At 47.6% G+C, this 20,962-nt stretch overlaps 9 protein-coding genes across 9 annotated transcripts; 3 read left to right on the top strand and 6 right to left on the bottom strand.

The window, feature by feature from the left end:
* Nucleotides 1-433: 433 nt before the first annotated feature.
* Nucleotides 434-4,147, bottom strand: ASPWEDRAFT_156933 (endonuclease III domain-containing protein; the record flags this gene model as incomplete). The annotated part of the gene is made up of 2 exons (XM_040829719.1): nucleotides 434-2,323; nucleotides 2,953-4,147. 2 exons carry the CDS (start codon nucleotides 4,145-4,147, stop codon nucleotides 807-809), a joined length of 2,712 nt encoding a protein of 903 aa, XP_040687377.1. The 3' UTR covers nucleotides 434-806.
* A 435-nt stretch (nucleotides 4,148-4,582) lies between these two features.
* Nucleotides 4,583-5,195, top strand: pex4 (putative ubiquitin conjugating enzyme (UbcJ); the record flags this gene model as incomplete). The annotated part of the gene is made up of 2 exons (XM_040828350.1): nucleotides 4,583-4,745; nucleotides 4,867-5,195. 2 exons carry the CDS (start codon nucleotides 4,583-4,585, stop codon nucleotides 5,193-5,195), a joined length of 492 nt encoding a protein of 163 aa, XP_040687376.1.
* A 547-nt stretch (nucleotides 5,196-5,742) lies between these two features.
* On the bottom strand, nucleotides 5,743-6,657 carry ASPWEDRAFT_28906 (putative GPI anchored cell wall protein (Dan4); the record flags this gene model as incomplete). Its single annotated transcript, XM_040833200.1, has 1 exon — nucleotides 5,743-6,657. The coding sequence occupies one exon, from the start codon at nucleotides 6,655-6,657 to the stop codon at nucleotides 5,743-5,745; it is 915 nt and encodes a 304-aa protein (XP_040687375.1).
* A 1,755-nt stretch (nucleotides 6,658-8,412) lies between these two features.
* Nucleotides 8,413-9,559, bottom strand: ASPWEDRAFT_41551 (YbhB/YbcL family Raf kinase inhibitor-like protein). Its single transcript, XM_040835583.1, has one exon. The coding sequence runs from the start codon at nucleotides 9,239-9,241 to the stop codon at nucleotides 8,642-8,644; it is 600 nt and encodes a 199-aa protein (XP_040687374.1). The 5' UTR covers nucleotides 9,242-9,559; the 3' UTR covers nucleotides 8,413-8,641.
* Nucleotides 9,560-9,691: 132 nt separating this feature from the next.
* On the top strand, nucleotides 9,692-11,098 carry ASPWEDRAFT_41549 (sterol desaturase family protein). Its single transcript, XM_040835582.1, has 3 exons — nucleotides 9,692-9,770; nucleotides 9,830-9,857; nucleotides 9,919-11,098. The coding sequence occupies exon 3, from the start codon at nucleotides 9,993-9,995 to the stop codon at nucleotides 10,773-10,775; it is 783 nt and encodes a 260-aa protein (XP_040687373.1). The 5' UTR covers nucleotides 9,692-9,770; nucleotides 9,830-9,857; nucleotides 9,919-9,992; the 3' UTR covers nucleotides 10,776-11,098.
* A 363-nt stretch (nucleotides 11,099-11,461) lies between these two features.
* ASPWEDRAFT_113062 (putative 1-aminocyclopropane-1-carboxylate deaminase) lies at nucleotides 11,462-12,511 on the top strand (the record flags this gene model as incomplete). Its single annotated transcript, XM_040828380.1, has 1 exon — nucleotides 11,462-12,511. One exon carries the CDS (start codon nucleotides 11,462-11,464, stop codon nucleotides 12,509-12,511), a length of 1,050 nt encoding a protein of 349 aa, XP_040687372.1.
* Nucleotides 12,512-12,691: 180 nt separating this feature from the next.
* On the bottom strand, nucleotides 12,692-14,413 carry ASPWEDRAFT_540500 (uncharacterized protein). The gene is made up of 2 exons (XM_040838000.1): nucleotides 13,696-14,413; nucleotides 12,692-13,631 (listed from the first exon to the last, which is right to left on the bottom strand). The coding sequence occupies exons 1-2, from the start codon at nucleotides 14,344-14,346 to the stop codon at nucleotides 12,873-12,875; spliced, it is 1,410 nt and encodes a 469-aa protein (XP_040687371.1). The 5' UTR covers nucleotides 14,347-14,413; the 3' UTR covers nucleotides 12,692-12,872.
* A 603-nt stretch (nucleotides 14,414-15,016) lies between these two features.
* Nucleotides 15,017-17,650, bottom strand: ASPWEDRAFT_540128 (uncharacterized protein). The gene is made up of 3 exons (XM_040837993.1): nucleotides 17,566-17,650; nucleotides 16,014-17,504; nucleotides 15,017-15,957 (listed from the first exon to the last, which is right to left on the bottom strand). Exons 2-3 carry the CDS (start codon nucleotides 17,343-17,345, stop codon nucleotides 15,148-15,150), a joined length of 2,142 nt encoding a protein of 713 aa, XP_040687370.1. The 5' UTR covers nucleotides 17,346-17,504; nucleotides 17,566-17,650; the 3' UTR covers nucleotides 15,017-15,147.
* A 964-nt stretch (nucleotides 17,651-18,614) lies between these two features.
* ASPWEDRAFT_41546 (uncharacterized protein) lies at nucleotides 18,615-20,759 on the bottom strand. Its single transcript, XM_040835581.1, has 2 exons — nucleotides 19,625-20,759; nucleotides 18,615-19,559 (listed from the first exon to the last, which is right to left on the bottom strand). Exons 1-2 carry the CDS (start codon nucleotides 20,681-20,683, stop codon nucleotides 18,885-18,887), a joined length of 1,734 nt encoding a protein of 577 aa, XP_040687369.1. The 5' UTR covers nucleotides 20,684-20,759; the 3' UTR covers nucleotides 18,615-18,884.
* Nucleotides 20,760-20,962: the final 203 nt, after the last annotated feature.

The following is a 20,962-nucleotide window of genomic DNA, read 5'->3' as shown; positions in this document are numbered from 1 at the left end:
ATGTACATATATTCATTCACTCCATCACCAGCCACGCAATTTTTGCATTTTCTAGACATCAACCAAAAACATCCCATATCTGAAAGGAGAGGGAACCTGCTAATATTTCCCATTCCAAGAACCTTTTACGATTTTCTAAGAGCTACTTTCTTAATACTTGATTTTCCGCTTGCTATCATCTGAGAAGGCAACTGCAACAGTGAGCAGCTTCCTTTATTGATCAGTCAGAAGACAGTCCAAAAACAAAGCGTCCACGACATAATCTTTTATAGGATATTTTCAGCAGACCGATACTTAAATTAAGTATGATTCCTTTCCTAGGCTAAATGTCAAGTGGATTCTTTTCTTGGACTGTCATGTTTTATTGAGTAAACATTCTTAGTTACATGAATGGTGCTGATCAACTGAGATACAGGAAAACGGGAAATTATGACCACAGTATCTTTGTTTAGATGAAGAAGCCTTTGACGAGCTTTCTTTACCATGCCTCTTTGAATGTTCTTGCTGCGCTTGACGGGCCGACTCTGGATAGCGCACCTTGAAATGGATTGCATGGACGCATGGACAAGAGCTTCCAGAGGGACCAGAATGCCGAATCCATATAACCTCACGAACAAGATCGCCACAACCAAATGGATTTCAGTGACCCGGTCGGTAATGCGACAAGAACAAAGAGCAGAGACAAAAGGACAAACTCATTAGGTCATTATGTGGAAGGACAAGTAGGTACAAGCGCTGAAAACGAGAAATGTGGCAGGTGCTGAGAAGGGTATAAGAGCCTTTGGTGACATGGCGATGAGCCTGCTTCAGTCAGACGAACTCAAATGCTTTTGACCGATAAAGGGCATGACGTCCAATTTCGATCTTCCAGCACGCTCTGGACCCAGAACTGCCTTCTCAGCATCCCTTTCGAATATACGATCGTCCGCCAAATAAACACGGAAATCGCGAAGACCACGCAGATCAGCAAATGATTTCAACAGCTTCCGCAGGTATTTGTTCCGGTTTGGGGTCGCATTTGGGAAAGACTGCTTTGTTCCTAGATCAACAATCATGAGGGAAAGACGTTCTAGATCAAAGTGCTCACGGATGAAGCGACGCAAAACGGACCAGGAAAGCAGTGCAGAATCTTCGGGCTTGTGACCAGGCCTTGCAGCAACTCGACAGGTCAATGGAAACTTGAAGGACAAATAACGAATCTGCATGAATGAAGATGTTGGAATATAATGCATTATTCGCATCATGAATTCGGGATCTTCTTCCAAAAACACAAAGTTATTCTTGGAGAAGAACACTCGGCGGGCATCTTCATAAAAACCCCGACTGACAAGAAAGTATGACACGGGAGACAGGAAGCAGGAACATGTCGTCGAAAACGCTGTTTGACGAGTCTGGCAGAAACATACCGATCGCACTGGTGAGCACGTTCCGCAGCAAGTCAACGGATATAACTCATGAAAAGGTTGTCGCGGCCTTTTGCGGTGCTGAAAAGAAACGATGCCCTTTGACCAATCTGAGAATTGTATATACGGATCGCCTTGATTTGTCAAAAGTTGATCCAGAATCATCAGCTGTACCTCTTTGGGAAGACGCATGTATGGGAATGGGGGCCTATCGCCAAGGTTTTCTGTCAATCTCAAAGCCGCCCTTTTTATCACCGGCTGCATAAACTCGTCATGATAATTATTCAGATGGAATGAGCATTCTGAAAGAATAGGAAATGATTCCATGGAACACATCAGCCTAGAAGCAACCTCAAGATCCTTGACTTTGCATTTGAAGCTGAAAAGTCTGAGAAGAGGCATCTGCGTCTGGGCTATCTTACAGAAGCTATCCCACGCATTCATGATTGTTCGATGGACACCAGAGCCTATCTTGAGATAGCGGTTGTCACCAGGACGCAGGTCGATATGCAGAGATTTCAAATACTGGTAGCCTCGTTCAGTTGCGGTGCAGAAGAGCCGGAAATCAGCGCCACAGCAGATATCGATGGCAAAATTATTGAGACCAAAGAAATGGGGGACAATGTCAAGGCGGATAGCACGAGATGCCAGGAAAACGCCCATTGGAAATGCGGGATGATCACAATGTATGACATAAGGGCTATACCAGAATCCAGAGCTCTCACGTTTACCCGCACGAAGTGCACACGTATCAAGCTCTTTGGAATTAATCTTCCTCATTTTTTCATAATTGAAAAAGGTGATACAGCGCTGCCGAAACAGTCCAGAGTACTGGTAGATCCGCAATCTAACATGGTCTGGGAGGTCGAGGAACGTGATGCGCGGCTTTCTGAATGGAGTAATGGCTTTATCGCTGGTCTCTGGCGGCGTGTCATTAGAACTGGTGTCTGTATCATTTGGGGTTTCTGGCTCGGGGCTGGTCAGCCACGCTTCCATCAACATATTGGCGAAAGCCTCATCGTCGCTATCAAGAAGATACTCCATGTCGGGATTCTGTTTGAAGAAGGGACGTGTCAGTAGATTCTAGCAGATATCAAGGCGGGGTCCAAGTGAATGAGGAGGGGTATACGCGTGGTGAATGCAGCACGAACTAACGTTTGGTGTCTCGAGGCAGAGACTTGATGCTAGAGACGTGTTTTCATGAAACAAAGCAGAGAATCTAGCGGGGTATCTTGTAGTAGACCGCGAATTGGCAAGCTGAAGGAGTAAAATCAAGACAGGAGAAAGGCAGTGATGGCTCTAGAGTACTACATCAGAAAAGAACGAGGGCATGGACCCCGAGAAAGATGATGTGGAAGAGTTGAAGAAGGTGGAAATTCAACGTGGTGGGGACCTCCCAGTTAGAGGGTATGTCAAACAAACCCTCGTGCCCCAGGCAACTCTTCTTCTATCTTGATTTTAGCTACAGCAGAGCCGGAGAAATCCTTCTCCTCCACCTCCTCCTTGGCTTTGGGCTTTTTAATTTTCGGGGTCATGCCCTTGATTTCACTCTTGCATAGCTTTGTTCCAGCAAGGTCACAGTCCCCGCATCTTCTCCCAACTGGTAAGCAGACTGTCTGTCCCAAACCAACCAGTAACTTGTTGATTTCATGCCATTTATCTTTTGGTAACCATGACTCCAGTGCCATGCGAGTTTCCTCCGGTGCCTTTGTCTTGTTCCAGCCCCAAAGATTCGTGATACGATGGACGTGTACGTCGACACCGATGCCTTCATGCTTCCCCCATGCTGCACTCATACAGAGAAAGGCCATCTTTGGCCCTACCCCTGGAAGCTTCATTAGCTCTTGGGCGGTAGAAGGAATATCTGAGTCATATTGATCGCGAAGGATTATGGCTGCCGCTTTGATGTATTTGGTTTTGTTGTTGTGAAAACCGACGGTGCGGATAAGTTCGTTGAGTCGTTCAGGGGAAACAGCAAGGATGTTTTCAAGATTCAAGGTGCTATCCTTGAAAGGCTTAACCGATTGGGAGTCTTTGTTTTCATCTTCCTCTTTCTTGATGACTGTGGACTCTGGTGAGGGAGCCTCGCCGTCTCCAAGCTCCGTGTGCAATCGCTGCATGGCAACGGCTGTCACGGTATCTTTGGTCTGGGAGGACATCATTAATGCGATAAGTGTCTGGAACCGCTTGTCTCTTGGCGATGATCCTCTCCAATAGAGCTCAGCACAGCCCATGGTATCTACTGGAGCAGTCGGATTATCCTCGCGCATCTTCTTGACGATGGAATACATTGTCTCCCAATTCGAAGGCGGTTCCACTTTGACTGAGCCATCCTCGCCCTTAATTTTTCGAGCAGGGACTCGACGTGTTTTTGGCGCACTGGGCTTGGCTTCAACAGGCTCATCCTTTACGACTGTTTTTTCGGGAGCTTTTGTGGAAGAAGGACGAGGACGGGAGCTTGTCTTTTGGGCGCTCACGTTGCTCCTCCGCCGTTTCGAGGGTGGCTCCAAGATATCTTCAATGTCAACCGTGTCAGCAGATGACAGTGACGAGATATCATCATCACTATCACTTTGAGATTTCTTCAGAGAAGATTTAGTATCGACATCATTGGCAGAGTTGGCGCCAAAGGCAAAGCTCCTGAGTACACTTGTGTTGGCTGAGCTGCGAGTTTGACGGCGCGCAGGGGGTGAAAGAGCTTGCAAGACTTTTGCCGTCTCCTTGGAAGTGCGCGAGGTGCGCATGCTGGATGGCTGTACAGTTGTAAAGAAGTTATACGTAGATAAAACAGTAAATCCACATGCAAAGAATGAAGAGAGAAAAATAGTGATCTACGAAAATTTAAGAACTAAGGGGCAACCAGGCACAGAAGGGCGATTACACATGGTTCCCAGTCCACCGCGCGGGAACTGGCATGGGGAAAAACGAAAAGGGACCCACGGCCCGCTGAGCCTCGGTCGGTGCAAAAGCAAAGCAGCTGTTGGCGGTTGATGTGCATCCCGAAGTCGCGACGCAATACAACTTCGCTCCTTCGCCAGCACATCACAACAGAGTCAGTCAATCAACCACTCTGCACACTTCCGAGAGGGTAAACCGCCGGGCGGAATAATACAGAATATACATATCTTTCATCAGGATAACGTGATTTCGCAAAAGTACATCCCACATTCCAATCGGCCATGGCGTCACCGCCGGTATCGACTTCCCAGCGTCTCATTCGCGAGCTGAAAGAGTACACAAAGAACCCCAACGAAGTACTCCTCCATCTGGGACCCGTGGACGATGACGACTTATTACGCTGGGAAGCAGTCTTGAAGGGCGTCAAGGGTACACCGTACGAAGGTGAGTACACCAGCGAGCGAAGGAACCTAGTGGCGTTTTCACCACCACCACCTTTCCCCTATCCCCTCCCCCTCTCCCTTTCCAGTCAGTTTGCTAAAAGTCGCTTTTTGCTCAAAAATAGGTGGCCTGTGGGGACTCAACATTACCATTCCCCATAATTACCCCCTATCCCCGCCGAACATCCGCTTCAAGACACGCATCTCCCACCCCAATATCTCCTTTACCACTGGCGAAATCTGTCTCACCCTCTTGACTACCGAACACTGGAGTCCCGTGTATACCATCTCAACGACATTAACGGCGATCCACCAACTCCTGACGGACCCGCGACCGGACTCGCCGCTTAATGTGGACGTGGCGAACCTTTTGCGAGATAAGGATATCCCCGCGTGGGAGAGTGTGGTTCGGTTCTGGACGCAGGAGGAGAGATGGGAGGGATCGGGGAGGTAATTTACCTTGAATTTTGGGTTGGTGAGTTGTTTGGGGTTATGGGATGTGGATGTGGATGTGGTTGTGGTTGATCTGGACGATACATGATTCTTGTTGATAATATGCTGTGCATGAGCTTGATTTACATACCCCCTCAATACGAGTTTTATATACGGAGATAAACGATCTACAAAGCGATTTTGGAATATTTTGTCATAGAAGATAGAATTTTGGGTCAAATTCCGATTTTATGTCCATTGAAGGCACTTCTAAATATATGCACGCTGTAAAGATCCTACAGACAGAAATAAATCAAGATGACAGAACATCGAACAAACAAACTAATCACACCATGAAAGACAACTCCGTAAACCGAATTAACCCGTATATGAAATGAGAGACAAATGTTGGACGCCGCCGGGTTATGCGTAAGGATCGTAAATGGTGGAGTATTTAATATGCAATTGAGAAGAAGATACAACGCCGTATATATGCGATAGAAATGATGGGATCCCTCCCATCAAGAGCAAATTCAATTGAGATGAAGTGAGCGAGAGGCAGGGCGCGATTACAGAGCCATGGCCACAACGGCAGCTCCTCCCATCATCACCATGAGCTCGCGAGCGATTCCAGTGGAGGAACCGGCGTTGTCGGTCTGCAGACCCGGGGCGGAGCCAGTGGCAGTGGCTGTCTGGACGGGGTGGACGACGGTGACAGCGGTGACGGTGCTCAGCTCGCCGTTGCCGAGGGTGGTAGTGCTCTTGTAGGTTGAGGTGTAAGGGGTGGTGTGCTGAGATGAAGAAGAGCTGGTGATGGTGGATGAGGAAGACTCTGTAGAGCTGGCGGATGTCGACAGAGTGGTGGGAGCTTGCGTGCTCGAGACAGAGCTGGAGCTGGAGCTGGAAGACTCAGAAGTGGTAGTGGGAGCAGCCGTGGATGATTCCGAGGTCGTGGTAGCAGCTGCAGTGCTGCTGGTAGTAGGAGCAGCAGTGGTAGATTCCGAAGGAGTATCAGTGGTCTCTGCGCTGGAAGAAGTCGAGGGCTCCTGGGTCGAAGAAGCAGCGCTGGAAGTGGTAGGCTCAGCGGTGGTGGACGGAACTGGGTTGGCGGTGGTGCTTGCAGCGGGTTCAGAGGTCTCAGCGGTCTCAGAGGTAGTGGCCTCAGCAGAAGTAGCAGCAGCAGCGGCAGAAGTCTCAGAAGGCTGAGCAGCAGGAGCACTGGTGGAATTGTCCTGTCTCTTGGCGAGCTTCAACAATCGCGAGGCAAAAGAAGAATCCTCAGTTTTGAGAGCCTCGAGAGCAGAGGTGTCGCTGCTGAAGATACCGTCACGGAACCTGGCAAAACGGTGAAGAGCGTTGTGAAGGGAGCTCTCATCGGCGTGGTCCACGAGGGCATGGGACGACTCGTGGTCATCACCAGTGGTAGCCAGCGCAGCGGACGAGGCCAGGAGAGAATAAAAGAGGAATTGAACCAGGCGGGTCATGGTGGCGGTTCAGTCAGTGATCGTAGAATTAATTATGGGTTTAATTGTCCACCGCAAGGGATTGAGTGAGAAAAGGGCCGATGGAATAATTGAAAGTGGGATGAGATGAGGTTATAGGGAGGCCTGGAATTGATAGCCTAAGACAGACGGTCGGAGAGATAAGAAGAAGCAGAAGAGGAGGTCAACAGTGGAAGTTAGACAGGAATTCCAATAGCGTCAGACACACAAGACTCAGCAAAGAAATCAAGCGAGAAAGAAAAAAAAAAAGCAAAGGAAAATCCCCGAGGAGGAGGGACGGTTTTGTTTGTTCCCAGTTTTGGTGGATTGACGCCTTGGAATGTCGACGACGAGGTACACGTTACATGGACCGGAGCCAACCGCCCAACCAGAATAGCATTTCCAGTGGATCAGGCAGAGAAGACTAGAAGGATATAGATTCAAGTAGTCAAGGCTTGGGAACGAAACTAGATCCGCGACTAGTCCGAAGGAATGGGCTCAGTGTTCACCGGCTTAGACACACCCAAGGGGCGATGCACACGCTATCTGTCACTATGAAGCAGGTTGATCCTCAAGGCTCCATCACCACCAGCACAATGATATGAATAATGAAATCAAATGATATTGCATCAATTACATTGTGGCTTGGAATGAAGAAACGTCGGGTCTATAATTACTCAGACTCCTCATTCTTGTCTCCCAGAGTCACACTGAAACAGCGCCCCTCTCACTGCCAACGTCAGCGTCCAACGAGGTGCCACTCGTGCAGCTCCCAGACGCGCCCATGCCAATCCTTACAGTAGTGGCTATTGTGTACAGACTTTATGTCTGTCCAGCCCGACAAAATCAGAGTCATAGACGAGGAACCAAAATGCCCTGAACAATGGTCTGAATCAAGAGTCTTTGACAACCATGGATGCAAAAATCAGCATTTGAGACCTGGCCAACACGTGCTCCAGCCTTCCAAGAACAGGATCGCCTCTGCCCGAAGACGATGCCGGAAGAAGATGAAGATCCGATCAGAGATATCAACCGGCATGCCACTATTGAAGTCATGGACACACCATTGACAGGCGACTGATACCTGTCAAAACTCTGCTTGCAGCAGCTGCAGTTGCATTCAGAATTGTCCACCACTTCATTCATGTTCGAGTGTCACCCTGTGTCTTTTTTTTTTTTTTTCTCTTTCGATCTGGATGAAACCCAAAACCCAAAGTTGAAAGTTATCCCGATTCCCCGATCCCCACCTTACCGTATCCAGTCTAGCGCATGTTGCTCCATTGGATCTTCTATTGTTGGATCACGCATTTTAGTGCATGTGATTGGCTGCCATTCCAAAGTCATTGTCGGCGGTGCCGGTCAAGTGACTAATTTGACTTTGCTTTCTGTTTAGCGAAGCTGTTTGCTTCTTGTTGTCTAAGCCTCAACGGGTGTTATGTTTAGATGCAAACACGAGGGGCTTCCATGCAGCTTTCAGTATTGCTGGGGATCTGTCATGCCAACAGAAATTCGGTTGAGGTGTCACAGGGGAAGAAGCCACATTGCTTAACCTGCATCATTATTAGGCTTGGATGGAATGAGGATAGCAATGTCTGAGAATGACTGCTACATTTGATTAAAAAGCCAAACTATTCGCGATGGAATTGCTGATTATAATTTCTGTGAGACAGGGCTGATGATCTTTTATCCACTGTCAAGCCTCCTCCACATTTACTCCGTACACTGAGACATTGTCGGCCTCCGGCTAAAAATATTCAACTTCTGCTATGCCTCATTCTCCAAACTTTGTCGCATATTGATACCCCATCATAGCCGGTTATTGCATGAATATGAGAAGTCAGTGCCTACCTACTCCCTGAAAAAGGTAAAAAATGCTTCTATAAATACCAGTGCACTACTCAAAATCTGCTTGATCTGCTGCTGCTCAAGAATACACTGTCGATATTGATAACTTGCCAACGTGCATAAGAATAGTCAATTTCACCGCTCATGTCCTCTCCAACACTCCCATCCATGCCCCCCATCCCGCAACCTTGCCTTCAATCTCTCGCGCTATCTCTTCCACAGTCGCAGCTGGACTGAGATTGGCCTGGTCAATCGTCTGGTTGAGTGCAATGACCTCGAAAAAGTACCGATGTGGTCCGTGTCCCACCATTGGCTGCGGCGCCAGGTAGACACTCCCTCCTCTATTCTGGCCGTACTTGAACCCAGCCCTAACGGTGTATGGTATTCCATCAAAGAGGAGAGACTCTTCGGTTATTCCAGTAAACTCAGGTGGGATCGCGTAGTAGAGCCCGTGGATGATGGACTTTGGCAACGGTGCATCTGGATCCTCGCTAATGATGAGATACTTTGCGGTGCCTGGTGACGAAGGCGACCACCCCAATGCTGGGAAGCATCCTGTGCCGTCTCGCGAATTTTCGATGGTCAGATTTGATCCTGATGGACCGATTTCAGGGCAATCCACGTCGAATGTTGCCACAGGAAACTGAGAGAAGGCTGGTCCTTGAAAGAAGAGTCTGCCATCCTGGGCGTTGACCGTGGAGAGAAGGAGAAATAAGCCCAAGGCAAAAATTGCGTAAGTCATCTAGCCAGGAACGGTTAGACGACTCGCGATGATGCTGCCAATGTATTCACCTTGAACTTACTTTGAATAAGCAGTGCTTGTCAATGTCAACGATAGCGAAAATGGTCGATGTGATATGTACATTGTTGACATCTTTTGCCACAGACAAATCTGATATGAGGGTGATCGACAGAGATGGTAAGAGCGACTATCGACGAGATTTGTTTCTGGCAACGACGAGGGCTGTCCACAACAGCCAAAAGCGCTGTCTCTCATCTCAGACATCGAAAGAAATGCATCTCTGCCATCAAATCCTGGTTCTCTCCCATCATCCCATACAGCAGCTATCATGGCGACAGTGTACCCTTGCATAATTGCGAAAAGCAAGAGCAAAAGGATAAAGTGTTACAAGGTTTTAGAGATACTTTGAACATGCTCAGCTCTAACAGTTGACCACAATTTGATGTGAGACGTCAATTCCTTTCGACCCGTTGAGGAAGGGATTTTCGTGTCATGGTATATCATACACCCCAAGAAACTATCAAGTACAGTACATGCATTTATTTCCTCTAAAAACTTGTAACAAAGTTAATTAATGGCTGGCTGAAGGTATTTGCGCTTGAGATCCTGAGTATAAGTTAGTCGAGTGTCCTTGCTCTTCGCTGTTACCATTTTCCAACTGATTTGCTCTTTAATAGATGATTACCGATTCCCATTCAAGTTACACACGGAAAATCCTTTGTGCCCCGCCAATTATCGGTAGAGCCAGACCATGGAGAACATTGTCTCTGTCACTCTCGGCAAGGTAGAAAACCTCTGGTTCAACATCGTATCATCATACTCTCCGCTGTCGATCGAATTCATAGGGACGCTTCTTGTTCAGACAACCTTCGTTTGGCTCCTCTCTTTGTGTTATATCTCGCTTGATACCCTTTTCCCATCCTTCTCCCAGAGGCACAAAATCCAGCCGGCGGCTAGACAACCTTCTCGCCATGATATCTGGCGCTGTGTCGTGGTCGTAGCGCAGAATCAGGTGCTGATGTCGAGCATTCATCTTATTCAACTGCTTGCGCTCAATCGTCTCGGCTACCGATCGTCCGCGTACCGTGTCGAGGCTTCATTTCCAACCGTGACAGAGGTTTTTCGCGACATCATCCTCAGCGGTCTCATGAGGGAAGTGATATACTATTATAACCACCGTTTGCTCCATAGTAGTTCGCGTTTATATATTCAGATTCACAAGAAGCACCACCAATTCACTGCGCCCTTCGCTCTCGCAACTCAATTTGCACATCCACTTGAGCATCTTCTTACCAATGTACTCCCAGTTACTCTACCGCCGGAAATGTTGGGCAGCCATGTGTTGACATTTTGGATTTCCATGGCCCTCCACTTGTTCAGCGCAGTAACCGTACATAGCGGATACGATTTCTTCAACAACATGGCAAAGGCGCATGATTTGCATCATGAGAAGTTCAACTTGCATTATGGGACGATGGGTCTTCTTGACTGGATCCATGGGACAGATAAACATAAGAAGGACCGAAAGGAGTAGTATTGGGGATTTTTTTTTGTATGTGTATTATTATATTGATGATATTTAACAGATGTCTTTATGTAACTTGCTGGCCAATTTGGCTGTTGTGTTCACTTGCTCCAAACCCCAGCGAGAAATTTGAAGATCATGTCGACAGGACGATTCGAGGTCGATGCATACGAGGTCTGAAAGTCTGTCTAGTAGACGTAACTTTCATCCTGCGAGGCTGAAAGGATATGTCGAAGCATTCATGAGACCCTGGAAACAAGACGTGGACATGTCCCGAAATTCACCTTCTATGATAAATCCATCTATTTCCACAAGTCAATGAATTACCTAACGATCATCTATCAATGGAATCATCATCATATCATATCATATCTATCAGCATCAACGGACAAGATCCGATGGCTAGAGTCGGAGCGCCATCGACCTTCCCCACTATATACTCCACCATCAACGATAAGCATCGGATTGGAAGTCTTTCCCCGCTTGAGACGGGAAGGCAAGTATACAAGGATATCGAGTTAACAGTTACCTAAATGGTTCACCTAGAGGAGATAGATGCATCTACCCCGTGGTACTCCGTATGTACCCCTCATTAACGGAGTATAAGAAGGAACGTCTCTACGTTTCCAAAAAAGTTACATCCATCTAGACCAATTCATTATCTTCTACTCTCTATACATAACAACAAAACCATCATGTCTACCCTCCCCGAACCCTTCGCCTCCATCCCCCGTACCCCTCTCATCCTAGGCCCCTCCCCCATCCACCCCCTACCCCGCATCACCGCCGACCTCGGCGGCCGCGTCTCCATCTACGCCAAACGCGACGACCTCAACTCCGGCCTCGCCTATGGCGGCAACAAAACCCGCAAACTCGAATACCTCCTCGCCGAGGCCGTCGCGGACAACTGCACCACCCTCGTCAGCATCGGTGGCGTGCAGAGCAACCACACGCGGCAGGTGGCAGCGGTAGCGGCGCGCGCGGGGCTCAAGGCCCGCCTCGTCCAGGAACACTGGGTCGACTGGGAAGACCCGGGGTATGCGAGTGTGGGCAACATTCAGTTGTCCAAGTTGATGGGCGCAGATGTGAGGCTTGATCCGTCGGGGTTTGGGATTGAGCATAAGGATACGCTGAAGTCGTTGAGGGAGGAGTGTGAGAAGAACGGGGAGAAGCCGTATTATATTCCTGCTGGCGCGTCGGATCATCCACTGGGTGGGTTGGGGTTTGCGAGGTGGGCGTTTGAGGTGCGCGAGCAGGAGAAGGAGATGGGGATTGTGTTTGATTCGGTGGTTGTGTGTGCTGTTACGGGATCTACGATGGCGGGCATGGTGGCTGGGTTTAAGCTGTTGGAGAAGCTGTATCCGGCTGAGCCTAAGAAGAAGGTTATCGGTATTGATGGATCGGCGACCCCGGCTCAGACTAAGGAGCAGGTGCTGCGGATTGCGAAGAACACTGGTGCTAAGATCGGTTTGAGTGCCGATGATATCACAGAAGACGATATCATCCTTGATGAGCGTTATCATGCGGGGATTTATGGTATCCCGGATAAGCAGACATGGGAGGCGATCGAGTATGCGGCTCGCATGGAGGCATTCATCACGGATCCCGTATATGAGGGCAAGAGTTTCGCGGGAATGGTCGACATGATCCGTCGTGGCGAGATCCAGGGGAACGTGCTGTACGCGCATCTGGGAGGCCAGCTGGCGTTGAACGCATATTCCGAGATCGGAAAGACCAAGGAATAGATCATTGGACAAAACTTTTCCCAGACCAACTCTAGCTCATGCGATCAAATAGTCAATTATCAATGTAAAATGACCCGCTTGATTAGCCTCCTTATTATTGCGAGAACCTCAAACTATGTATGGGGTGACTGATCAAAAGAACATGATGCCCTTTCGACAAACAAAAACTCGTCTTTCAGCACCCCGAGTCTCTTACGAAAAGCAATGACCCTTTATCATCGATCAGCTGCAGGACGTGACACCAGTGAAGATATGCACAATGGGATTGTCAGAAATATGCTGGATAATCGCTAACCTACTGAAAGGTACCGCGGCCTAGCTAACTGTCTTTGAGGCCTAACAAGCCCAAAATCATCCCCATCTAGTTACATTTGTTTTTAGCAATCTCCTTCTTCTCTGCAATGGGCTCTCTATCCTTTCCAACTTTGTCGATCATTGTCTGAGGAAAAAGTTTGTACTTGATGTGGATCGACTTCGTGAGGTGGAGATGCTCAATGCCATGAACTTTGTTGTACAGTAGTCTCAGTGCAATTTTCATAGACCTATCATCCAAAAGGTCGGCTTCTTTCCAAACTCTCCCGGGGGTCAGTTGCAACAATGTCATTTTATGACGTGTTTCGTCATCTGGTTGTCGTTCAGATAGAATCGCCTCAAGCCCTGGGGATAGAAGTATTCCACTGTCCTCATCATCTTGAATTTGTGAAGATTCTGATGACATATCGTCATCAGAGTCCCTGTCGTCCAGTTTGTCGGTTTCTCCATCGAAATAATCAGGGTCGCTTTTGTCATCCACCTTAACATCTTCCTCACTGTCCGAATCATCACTGTTTTCAGTGTGATTTGTCTTTGCACGATCTCTCAATTTTCTCTTGGGGCTTCTGGCAGTCTGATCCCCTTTTGTCTCGCACAGTAAGGCCCTGCATGCTGGGTCATCATGACAATTGTTCACTTCGCCCTGGAACTCGTTCAAGAGGTCTACAAGGAGCGTCTTTATGGAAGGATCATGCGCGTTTGCGGCGAGTTGTAATGCTGCCTTATCAGCCTGTCTCACAGAACGAAACTGGTCATGAGAATTGTTTGTAATTCTCCTGACAACAGTCAGGGGAAATTCAGAAGTTATCTACAGAGATAAGTTGTGTTAGCCAGAAAAGTAGTTTTAGAGATACTCGTTGACAGTCACTCACTCTTAGTGCCCGGCCCCGGAGCTGGCTTTCCTGCGCTCGGCTTCTAGGGATACTTGCAATAACCACACGGTTACAAGCGTGGTGCAAGTTAAGCCCCACTGCACCGACATCATAAAGCATGATCAGGATTTTGAAAGTACTGTGAGGGTCATTGAACTGATCAACTAAGGCGCTCTTGGCATGATGCGACAAGTCAGCATGAAACACTCGCGCGTCAATTAAACAAGCCCTCAAGAGTTCTTGGAGGTAAAAGGCATTGGCTGGCAAGACCTCTCCAACTATCAGCTTCTGGTGGTGTCCGAAGCCGACTTTGTCGACCTTTTCGACCGCTTTAACGGTGAGTATCTCCTGAAAGATAAGACGAGCCACGGGGGAGCCGTGTGCCAGGAATGAAACTAGATCCTCTGCTGTTTTTGAACAACGTTCCCCTTCTCCTCGAGTGAGTTCGTGTATGAACTCAGCATTTAAACCTCGTTCCCTCCAAGCGCGGATCGTTGCAACATGTGTGTTGCCTTCAATACTCTCCATAATGGCGTTCACGCGTGACATTTTCGTCGCAAATGCGGCCATGGCGAGCTTTCGCAGGCATCTGGTTGCTCCGATAAATTGACCAGAGGATTGTTTCGTGACCGGCCCATTGGGACCGGCCATGACATGACCTTTTCCACTTTTAAGCTCCTGTGTATACTCACTAGAGTTTCGGCGTCAGTATAAATATAATAAAGCTGATGTTCTGCTATACGCACTTCGCTGCTTCCCTGTGCCATAGCTGATATTCCAGCTCCTCAGAACTCCGGAAATTGACGGTGGCCGTTTTATAGACAATTTTCTTGAAGAGGGTTCTCAGGGGAATCGGCTCGCCCGTTGAGTTGGGGAGGGTAGACCCTTGCGAACGTTGAATACTAACCATGTCAAGTAATTCTCGAAACCGTGTCGCTATTCTGACGTGTAGGGACTCGCGCTGTCTGAACATCCTTTGTAGATACACTGTGTTCATCAGCTCAATACGCGTAGGATTAGAACGGTCAATGTCAGAGAGATCATCTTCAAAATCCAGAGAACCAAATTTCTGGACTTTTTGAAGTATTTCTTTTTCATCCGGGTGTGTTTCAAGGTATGCAAGTAAATCCTTGTGGGCGGCTGGCCATAGTAAGCCGATCAATCCTACTAAATCCTTAAATGATTATTAGCCAAGTCCATATAATCTCACAAGGGAATGGAGAGCGACCGAAAAGTACTTTTCTGCCCCTTTTCATATTCCAGTACTAGGAATCATTACGTACCTGTGCAGCATTAAACATGGGAGTCGCTGTCATCAGAATTGTCTTGGGAAACTTGTGGACTCTCAGAACAGCCCAAGTGTGCGTCTCAGGATTCTTCACCTTTTGTGCTTCGTCGGCGATTAAAAGAGAGTATACGCCTTCGTGGTCCGTTTTCCACACATTTTGAGCCTTAGGAGGCACCTTGAAAACTTCTTTCTTTGGTCTCGGGGTCGAACCGACGGGGCGTGTGAGGCTTTCCTGGTGTGCACTCCTCCACCACACGCCCTGTACGGTTCTTGTGGGTGGTATATGAGGTAATAATGATTACACGACGAGCTGCTTTATTTTGGACGTCGAAAACATATCTCAAGCGCGTGGGCATTGATTGTAAATCTGGCAGCTCGCGCATTGCGACATGAGGGAGTGTTGACAACTCCATTCCTGTCCGAAATGCTGCATCTTCATATGAGAGTAAGGGCGTAAAACAGGGCCAGTTCAAACGAATTTCAGCGAGCCATTGGCTGATTAGTGTCGGAGGCACCACCAATAGCATTGGTTTGTGGCATCTCTTTCCCTGCTCGTCGCTTTCCACATACAAAATTGTGTGCAATAAAGCGCCGAGTAGCGCTTGCTTGGTTTTCCCGAACCCAGTCTCGTCAGCAAGTAAGGCGCCATGTATGCAAAGATCTTGCAGCTCTGCTGCTGCCTTGCGAACATCATCTGCTTGGGCATGTTTCATGGAACCTGTCTTCTTGAGCAGTGTTTCTGCGTCAATTTTTCCGTACAATTTAAGCACAAGACCGATGGCCCCCGAGACCTGATAATGGTAGAACGAGCAATTGACGAAGTTTTCGAGCAATTCCGACTTATACTTTCCATTTTTGCCTTCCTTCGCAATCAAAAGGCGCATGCACACATCAAGTGGGGGACCAGATCGATTGTCCGTCCCCGAAAATGCTTGCTGATGAAGATAGTACTCCGGGTCGGATACCTCCTTATGCTTTAGTGGAAGAAGTTCGTTAGCCAAATGCGTATCAATGATCACCATTCACTCACAGTAACTGAGAAATGTTCCTCTTCAATTGCTTTCTGATGCATTAGTTCTTGTGCCACCGTAATGGATTCCTTCTGGGCACCGGTAAGCCCTTTCGGAAGCTTTTCGAGTTTCAGTCGTGCTGCACGGGCGTTGCAGCTTTGGTTTGCTAACAGTTTTCGCTGCCACTGACGCCGTCCTTCTTCGGTCTCAACGTCATAACCGCCGTAGTAATTGAGAAGTTCTGCTTTAGTCGCGAATTTTTTCGGTTTGGGAGCCGTTCCAATCTCATCCATGGGACTTATCCCACCATCTTCGAGGTACTCTTTCAGACCAATTGTGCGATTCGAAATGTCGGAATTGTTCAATTTCACCTCGGAATCCTCTAATTCAAAAAAAGTCCTGACTTCAGGGGGAGGATCAGGACTTTCAAAGATGCTCGTCTCTGGGTCATCAACCTCTTCGAAGGCCACGTCCGCGAAATACTTTTCTACCTCTTTGCTGTTGAAAACCTCTATGGCTTCCTCCCAAGATTCGGTCAGAATGTTCTTTTCTACTTCACCTTCTGCAGAGTTGTACCGGAGCCGTAGATCTTTGATATCTATTCCCAATTCTTGGCAGTTATATGCCCGTCTGATGGCATCTTTGAACGAGAAGATGCTGGTGAAAAGCCTCGGGTCCTGTGTAAATTTCAAATTCTGGCTCGGCAAGTCTATGTTATTCTCTACCGCTTGATCGAGAATGTTCTCCAGTTTATCTCTATTCCTCCAGCGAAGTGTAACTTCAATGGGTGTAAGTTTGTCGGCGGCAGTCACCTGGGCTAAGGGATCTATGGCTATCGTAGCAGGCTCCGCCTCACGCATCCATCTCGGGACATATGACTGGTCCACCGAAATTCTGGTTTCCAGCCCGTGGACGAAACGGGTATTCCATGACTTCAGCTGACATGTACCTTTCATGTACTTGAGCAAGCAGAAGCATCGGTTGATTGCCTCCAATCTATGTTCGCGGGGGTGCGGACCAAGATCCGGTGGTGGTGCTTTTGGGTCCACTTCAGATGGTAACTCAAGATCGTCACATTTGAAATTTTTGAAAAAGTTTTTGTTTTTTTCGGAATTTTCTTCAGGTTCGAATCTGTACTTTTTCAAATCCGTCTCCAAGTCCAACAGTAAACATGCCAGGTGCCTTGACCTCACTGACGTTGGGCTATTTTCTTCAACTGGCCATTTTTGGTCAGCGTCCACGTCGAGATAATCGTTTTCACTCTCATGGATTAATCTGAAAGCGGTCTTTCGCGCGAGTCCAACTGAAATCTTCGAAAATCTCGGATATGCTTTCAAAAGCGGCCAGCTCATGGCTAGTCGACGCAAGTCAGCAACATCGGAGTATCCGACGTACCCTGCAACTTTTTGTTCATTATTTTCGATTGTGAGAAACGTTGCTGGGTCCTGGGGGCGACCGGGCTCTTCGATGGTGGGCCTTTTCGCCGTCGCACTGGCGCCCTTTTTTTGTTTCTGGCAATCATTTCGTAATTAGAAACTAGATTGGCTGAACTGGGAACTCAATATCACTTACCTTTCCTTGCTTATTTGGAGCACTGCCGGTGCTTTCCTCTGTATCTGTCTTCTGCCGCTTGGATTTCGAGCGAGAAGCCTCACCCTGTAATACTGGGTTAGGATACAAGACAATACAGTGAAGGGCTATTCTTGTCGAAGCATAGTGTATCTCACCTGGGAAGATTCTCTCTTAGCCATCTTGAAAACACTTTTCTGAAGCTACTCCTCAGAGAGAGAAGGTATTAAACAGGGATCAGACTAAAGGATGACGACCGATTGAGCATCATAGGAAGCCTGGAAGGCTTGTCAGACAGAAAAGAAGTGGGATGAGGGAAAGAAAAGCGGAATTTAGAATAAGAGGTTTGTTTGGGGGTGAGTAAAAGGTGAGGAAGGCAGAGAGAGAGGCGAAAAAGGTGGTGGTTGTAAGGAGGACGAGTGGAGGTGAAGGTAAGAGAGAGGGGGGAGGGGTGAGAGACAGCAAAGGGCGGTTATAAGTAGAGTGAATGAAAGATGAGGCCTATTCTGAAAAATCATTCAGTCAACAGACAAGTTGGAATTCTGATATTGATACCCTGCTATCTCTCCTCTCGGCGTTCATATAATATATCCGAATGCTGCTGTTATCTACACATTGAATACTAATAAGTCACTTTATTGTCTAATCTCCATACGCGTCGTTTACTTTGGCAGCAATGTTTTGTCCATGTCGCCCTCATCGCGTTTCACCTCCAAGCCACTTGTCTCTTGAGCTTACGATTCTCAGTCCCTCCCAAACAAGCGCGAGATTTTGTTTTCTTGTCTGGTCCCTACCTGGCTCTTTTCCCTTCTATGGAAATCTCGTCTAGCTATTTTCTCGATTGATATGTTCCTATTACTTGTCCTAGGCTTGTATATTTGGGATACGACTTGGTGGTGCACTGGGCGCAATATCGTTGACAATCAAGAGGCCTTTTTAATTACAACCCAAATACCACAAGGATCTGAGCTTCCTTGCCAGAATGTATCACCAATCTCTCTGAGGCTTATACCACAGGACGATATATAGGTCTGCTACAGTACCTTCACTGGCGAGTTGAAAGCATGGGGATACTGGAAATTTCATGATCTCATCCCTGGAATTTAGCTCGTATAAAAAATATTTTTTTTAAAAGACGACCTAGTAGTGATCCTAAAAAACATCAACTAAGAATGTCTAGCCGACATAAAAAGCCACAGCTCTGATAAAATACTATCAACGAGCCCTTTATTACTAACATGAAAATCTATGAGCACTTGTCGCTTAGCTTGCATTTCTCCTTCGAGCAAATTGAGCCCGTCCCTACTGCGGTGCTCTATTAGCTATGGTAGATGAGAAAAAAAGGATCTTCTCAAGTTCTTCGTAGATCTTTGCCGGCAGGGGAAAGTACTAGGCAAGGGAATATCAGCAGCATCGCATAGAATTTCAGCATTTCGAACTTCGGCTGGCAGGATAAAACCCCCGTGTATGCGAGGAAAATTGATTTCTTTTGAGGGGGGTGGGCGATGGTCTTTTGCAAGAAATTCCCTAGAATATAGAGGGGTGTCAAAGTTTTGGAAGCATATAGCAAGACATGTTCTGTCTGAAATTTCCCCTAGACAAAGCGCATTCCCTGAGAATCCATTCAGGGCATCTTCATCCTGCTCGGTCCTCCATAGGATCGAGACATTTTGAGACAAAAGTTCCTTATCCCATGTGTATTGAGCCCCTTCAGCAAGTGCCTTCTGTGCTGCTCTTGAGACTCCCTGTCCTTTTCTATCCATCAGTCTACCTGTAGTCGCGTGAGTCCCGGTGATAAAGAGGGGATCGCCATCAAGTGCGTCCTTGTAATTGCCCCAGCCAACGACTTGTGGTGTGCCCATTGGTGATTCAACCCGCATAAGGCTTTGACAAGGATCAGCCGTGACTAAAGATAGGTCGTGCTGGAAGCCACATGGAAATGGCATGAAGCTGGGTGTCGATTCTATCGAGTCGTAGGTGTACGTTAACGTTCCGATCTACATGAAGTTAGCAACATAGGCACGTACCAGTGCAAAGTACTTTTCTATCCCAATAGACCTACCTCTTGGGATTCACCCGCTAGAAACACCTTTTTCCCGAGAGGCGAATTGCTCCACGCATGTTCACGTGATGTGAACAGCTTTGGGAGAGTGAATCCTTTTTTAATAGGTATAAATCTGGCCAAGTCCTTCTTCACTCGTAGATATAAATCTACGACGCGATTGGCTAACGTCGTGGCATGCGTGCGGACTGCAACAAAGGCATGGGTTGGAACTGTAATGGCTTCTTTCCCATCAGAAAAGCGAATCTTCAAGCCAATTGACGCAGCTCCGTCGAATGTGTCTGGGGCGGCAACAATTGCTGAGCTTCGGGAAAGTACTTTTTGAGTTGGTTGGGTTTCTAACACATCATAACCAAGTCTGAGGTTGCCAAACTGAGTTGCATAACCATCAAGGTCCCATGAGTTTTCAATGTCCGAGCGATTTTGGAACAGAACGATGATAAAACCACTGATAAAGACTCTTGCTCCAACCGCAGATGGGAACATGTCCCGCAACTTACACAGGTCTCCTTCTGTCAGAAACCGTCGGGGATTCAGGGTCGCAAATATGGGATCGAATCGGGGTTTAGGCCAGCATGTTGTGGTCCAGTCTGCGAGTCCAGTTGGAAGAAAATGAATCTCTCGACCCCCTGCATGGGTAGAGATTATGATTCCTTCGTGGCACGGTCTGACTACCCAGATCGACTTTTCTGGAGTCTCGTGAACGACCCATACACACTCAATCTTACTGAGAGCGGGATGGTAAGTGCGGATAAACTGCTCGTTCTCGTCAGTAACGGTTGGCTCGAGACTAGCTCGAGCAGCAGCGGCATCCTTTTGCCCCCATTGCTGTATTTTAGTGCCTATTAAAATCCAGATGTCAGCATTTTCCAGGCACGGGGTATCGAAAAGTGCTATACGCGGGATTTCGATCATTGAACGTAGAGTTGCTCTCTGCCCAGGGGGGGCGTCATTATGTGGGTCGATACAGTCAGTTGGAATAGGTGGATAAGGGAATGGCGTAGCAGCAGATCTTCGTAGGCTTTTGGACTGCGGTGAAATTGCTTTGAAGGGGGACATCATGGAGAAAATCTCAATTTCAATAGCGTATGGTAGCGGTTCGTAAAGGCAATTTAGAGGATGTGTAGGAGACAACATTTATGCGCACAGGAAAGGAAAAAGCTACAGAACTGGAAGCTTTAGGCAGGCGCAAACATGATCATGTGATCACATAGCTAGTTTGGAAGCCTACGGCATTTTTATCCTTACTGTCGTAGTACCTACCTAGATAGCCTGTTCTTGGAGGATCGCTATGATGTCATTATGTTCTCAATATATCTAACCCACATCGCAAAACTC

Source organism: Aspergillus wentii (genome assembly GCF_001890725.1).
Source record: "Aspergillus wentii DTO 134E9 unplaced genomic scaffold ASPWEscaffold_5, whole genome shotgun sequence".
NCBI lineage: Eukaryota > Fungi > Ascomycota > Eurotiomycetes > Eurotiales > Aspergillaceae > Aspergillus > Aspergillus wentii.
This window is presented reverse-complemented; position numbering and strand designations above follow the sequence as displayed.

What these genes read in the sequence shown, in the direction of transcription:
- ASPWEDRAFT_41549 (XM_040835582.1), top strand. Translation starts at nt 9,993, where the DNA reads ATGGAGAACATTGTCTCTGTCACTCTCGGCAAGGTAGAAAACCTCTGG.
- ASPWEDRAFT_41546 (XM_040835581.1), bottom strand. Translation starts at nt 20,683, where the DNA reads ATGTCCCCCTTCAAAGCAATTTCACCGCAGTCCAAAAGCCTACGAAGA. An exon ending in TAGCGGGTGAATCCCAAGAG is followed by an intron (nt 19,560 to 19,624) that starts GTAGGTCTATTG and finishes AACTTCATGTAG; the next exon opens with ATCGGAACGTTAACGTACAC.
- ASPWEDRAFT_540128 (XM_040837993.1), bottom strand. Translation starts at nt 17,345, where the DNA reads ATGAGCTGGCCGCTTTTGAAAGCATATCCGAGATTTTCGAAGATTTCA. An exon ending in AGGAACATTTCTCAGTTACT is followed by an intron (nt 15,958 to 16,013) that starts GTGAGTGAATGG and finishes CTTCCACTAAAG; the next exon opens with CATAAGGAGGTATCCGACCC.
- ASPWEDRAFT_41551 (XM_040835583.1), bottom strand. Translation starts at nt 9,241, where the DNA reads ATGACTTACGCAATTTTTGCCTTGGGCTTATTTCTCCTTCTCTCCACG.
- ASPWEDRAFT_540500 (XM_040838000.1), bottom strand. Translation starts at nt 14,346, where the DNA reads ATGGCCGGTCCCAATGGGCCGGTCACGAAACAATCCTCTGGTCAATTT. An exon ending in TCCGGGGCCGGGCACTAAGA is followed by an intron (nt 13,632 to 13,695) that starts GTGAGTGACTGT and finishes TTATCTCTGTAG; the next exon opens with ATAACTTCTGAATTTCCCCT.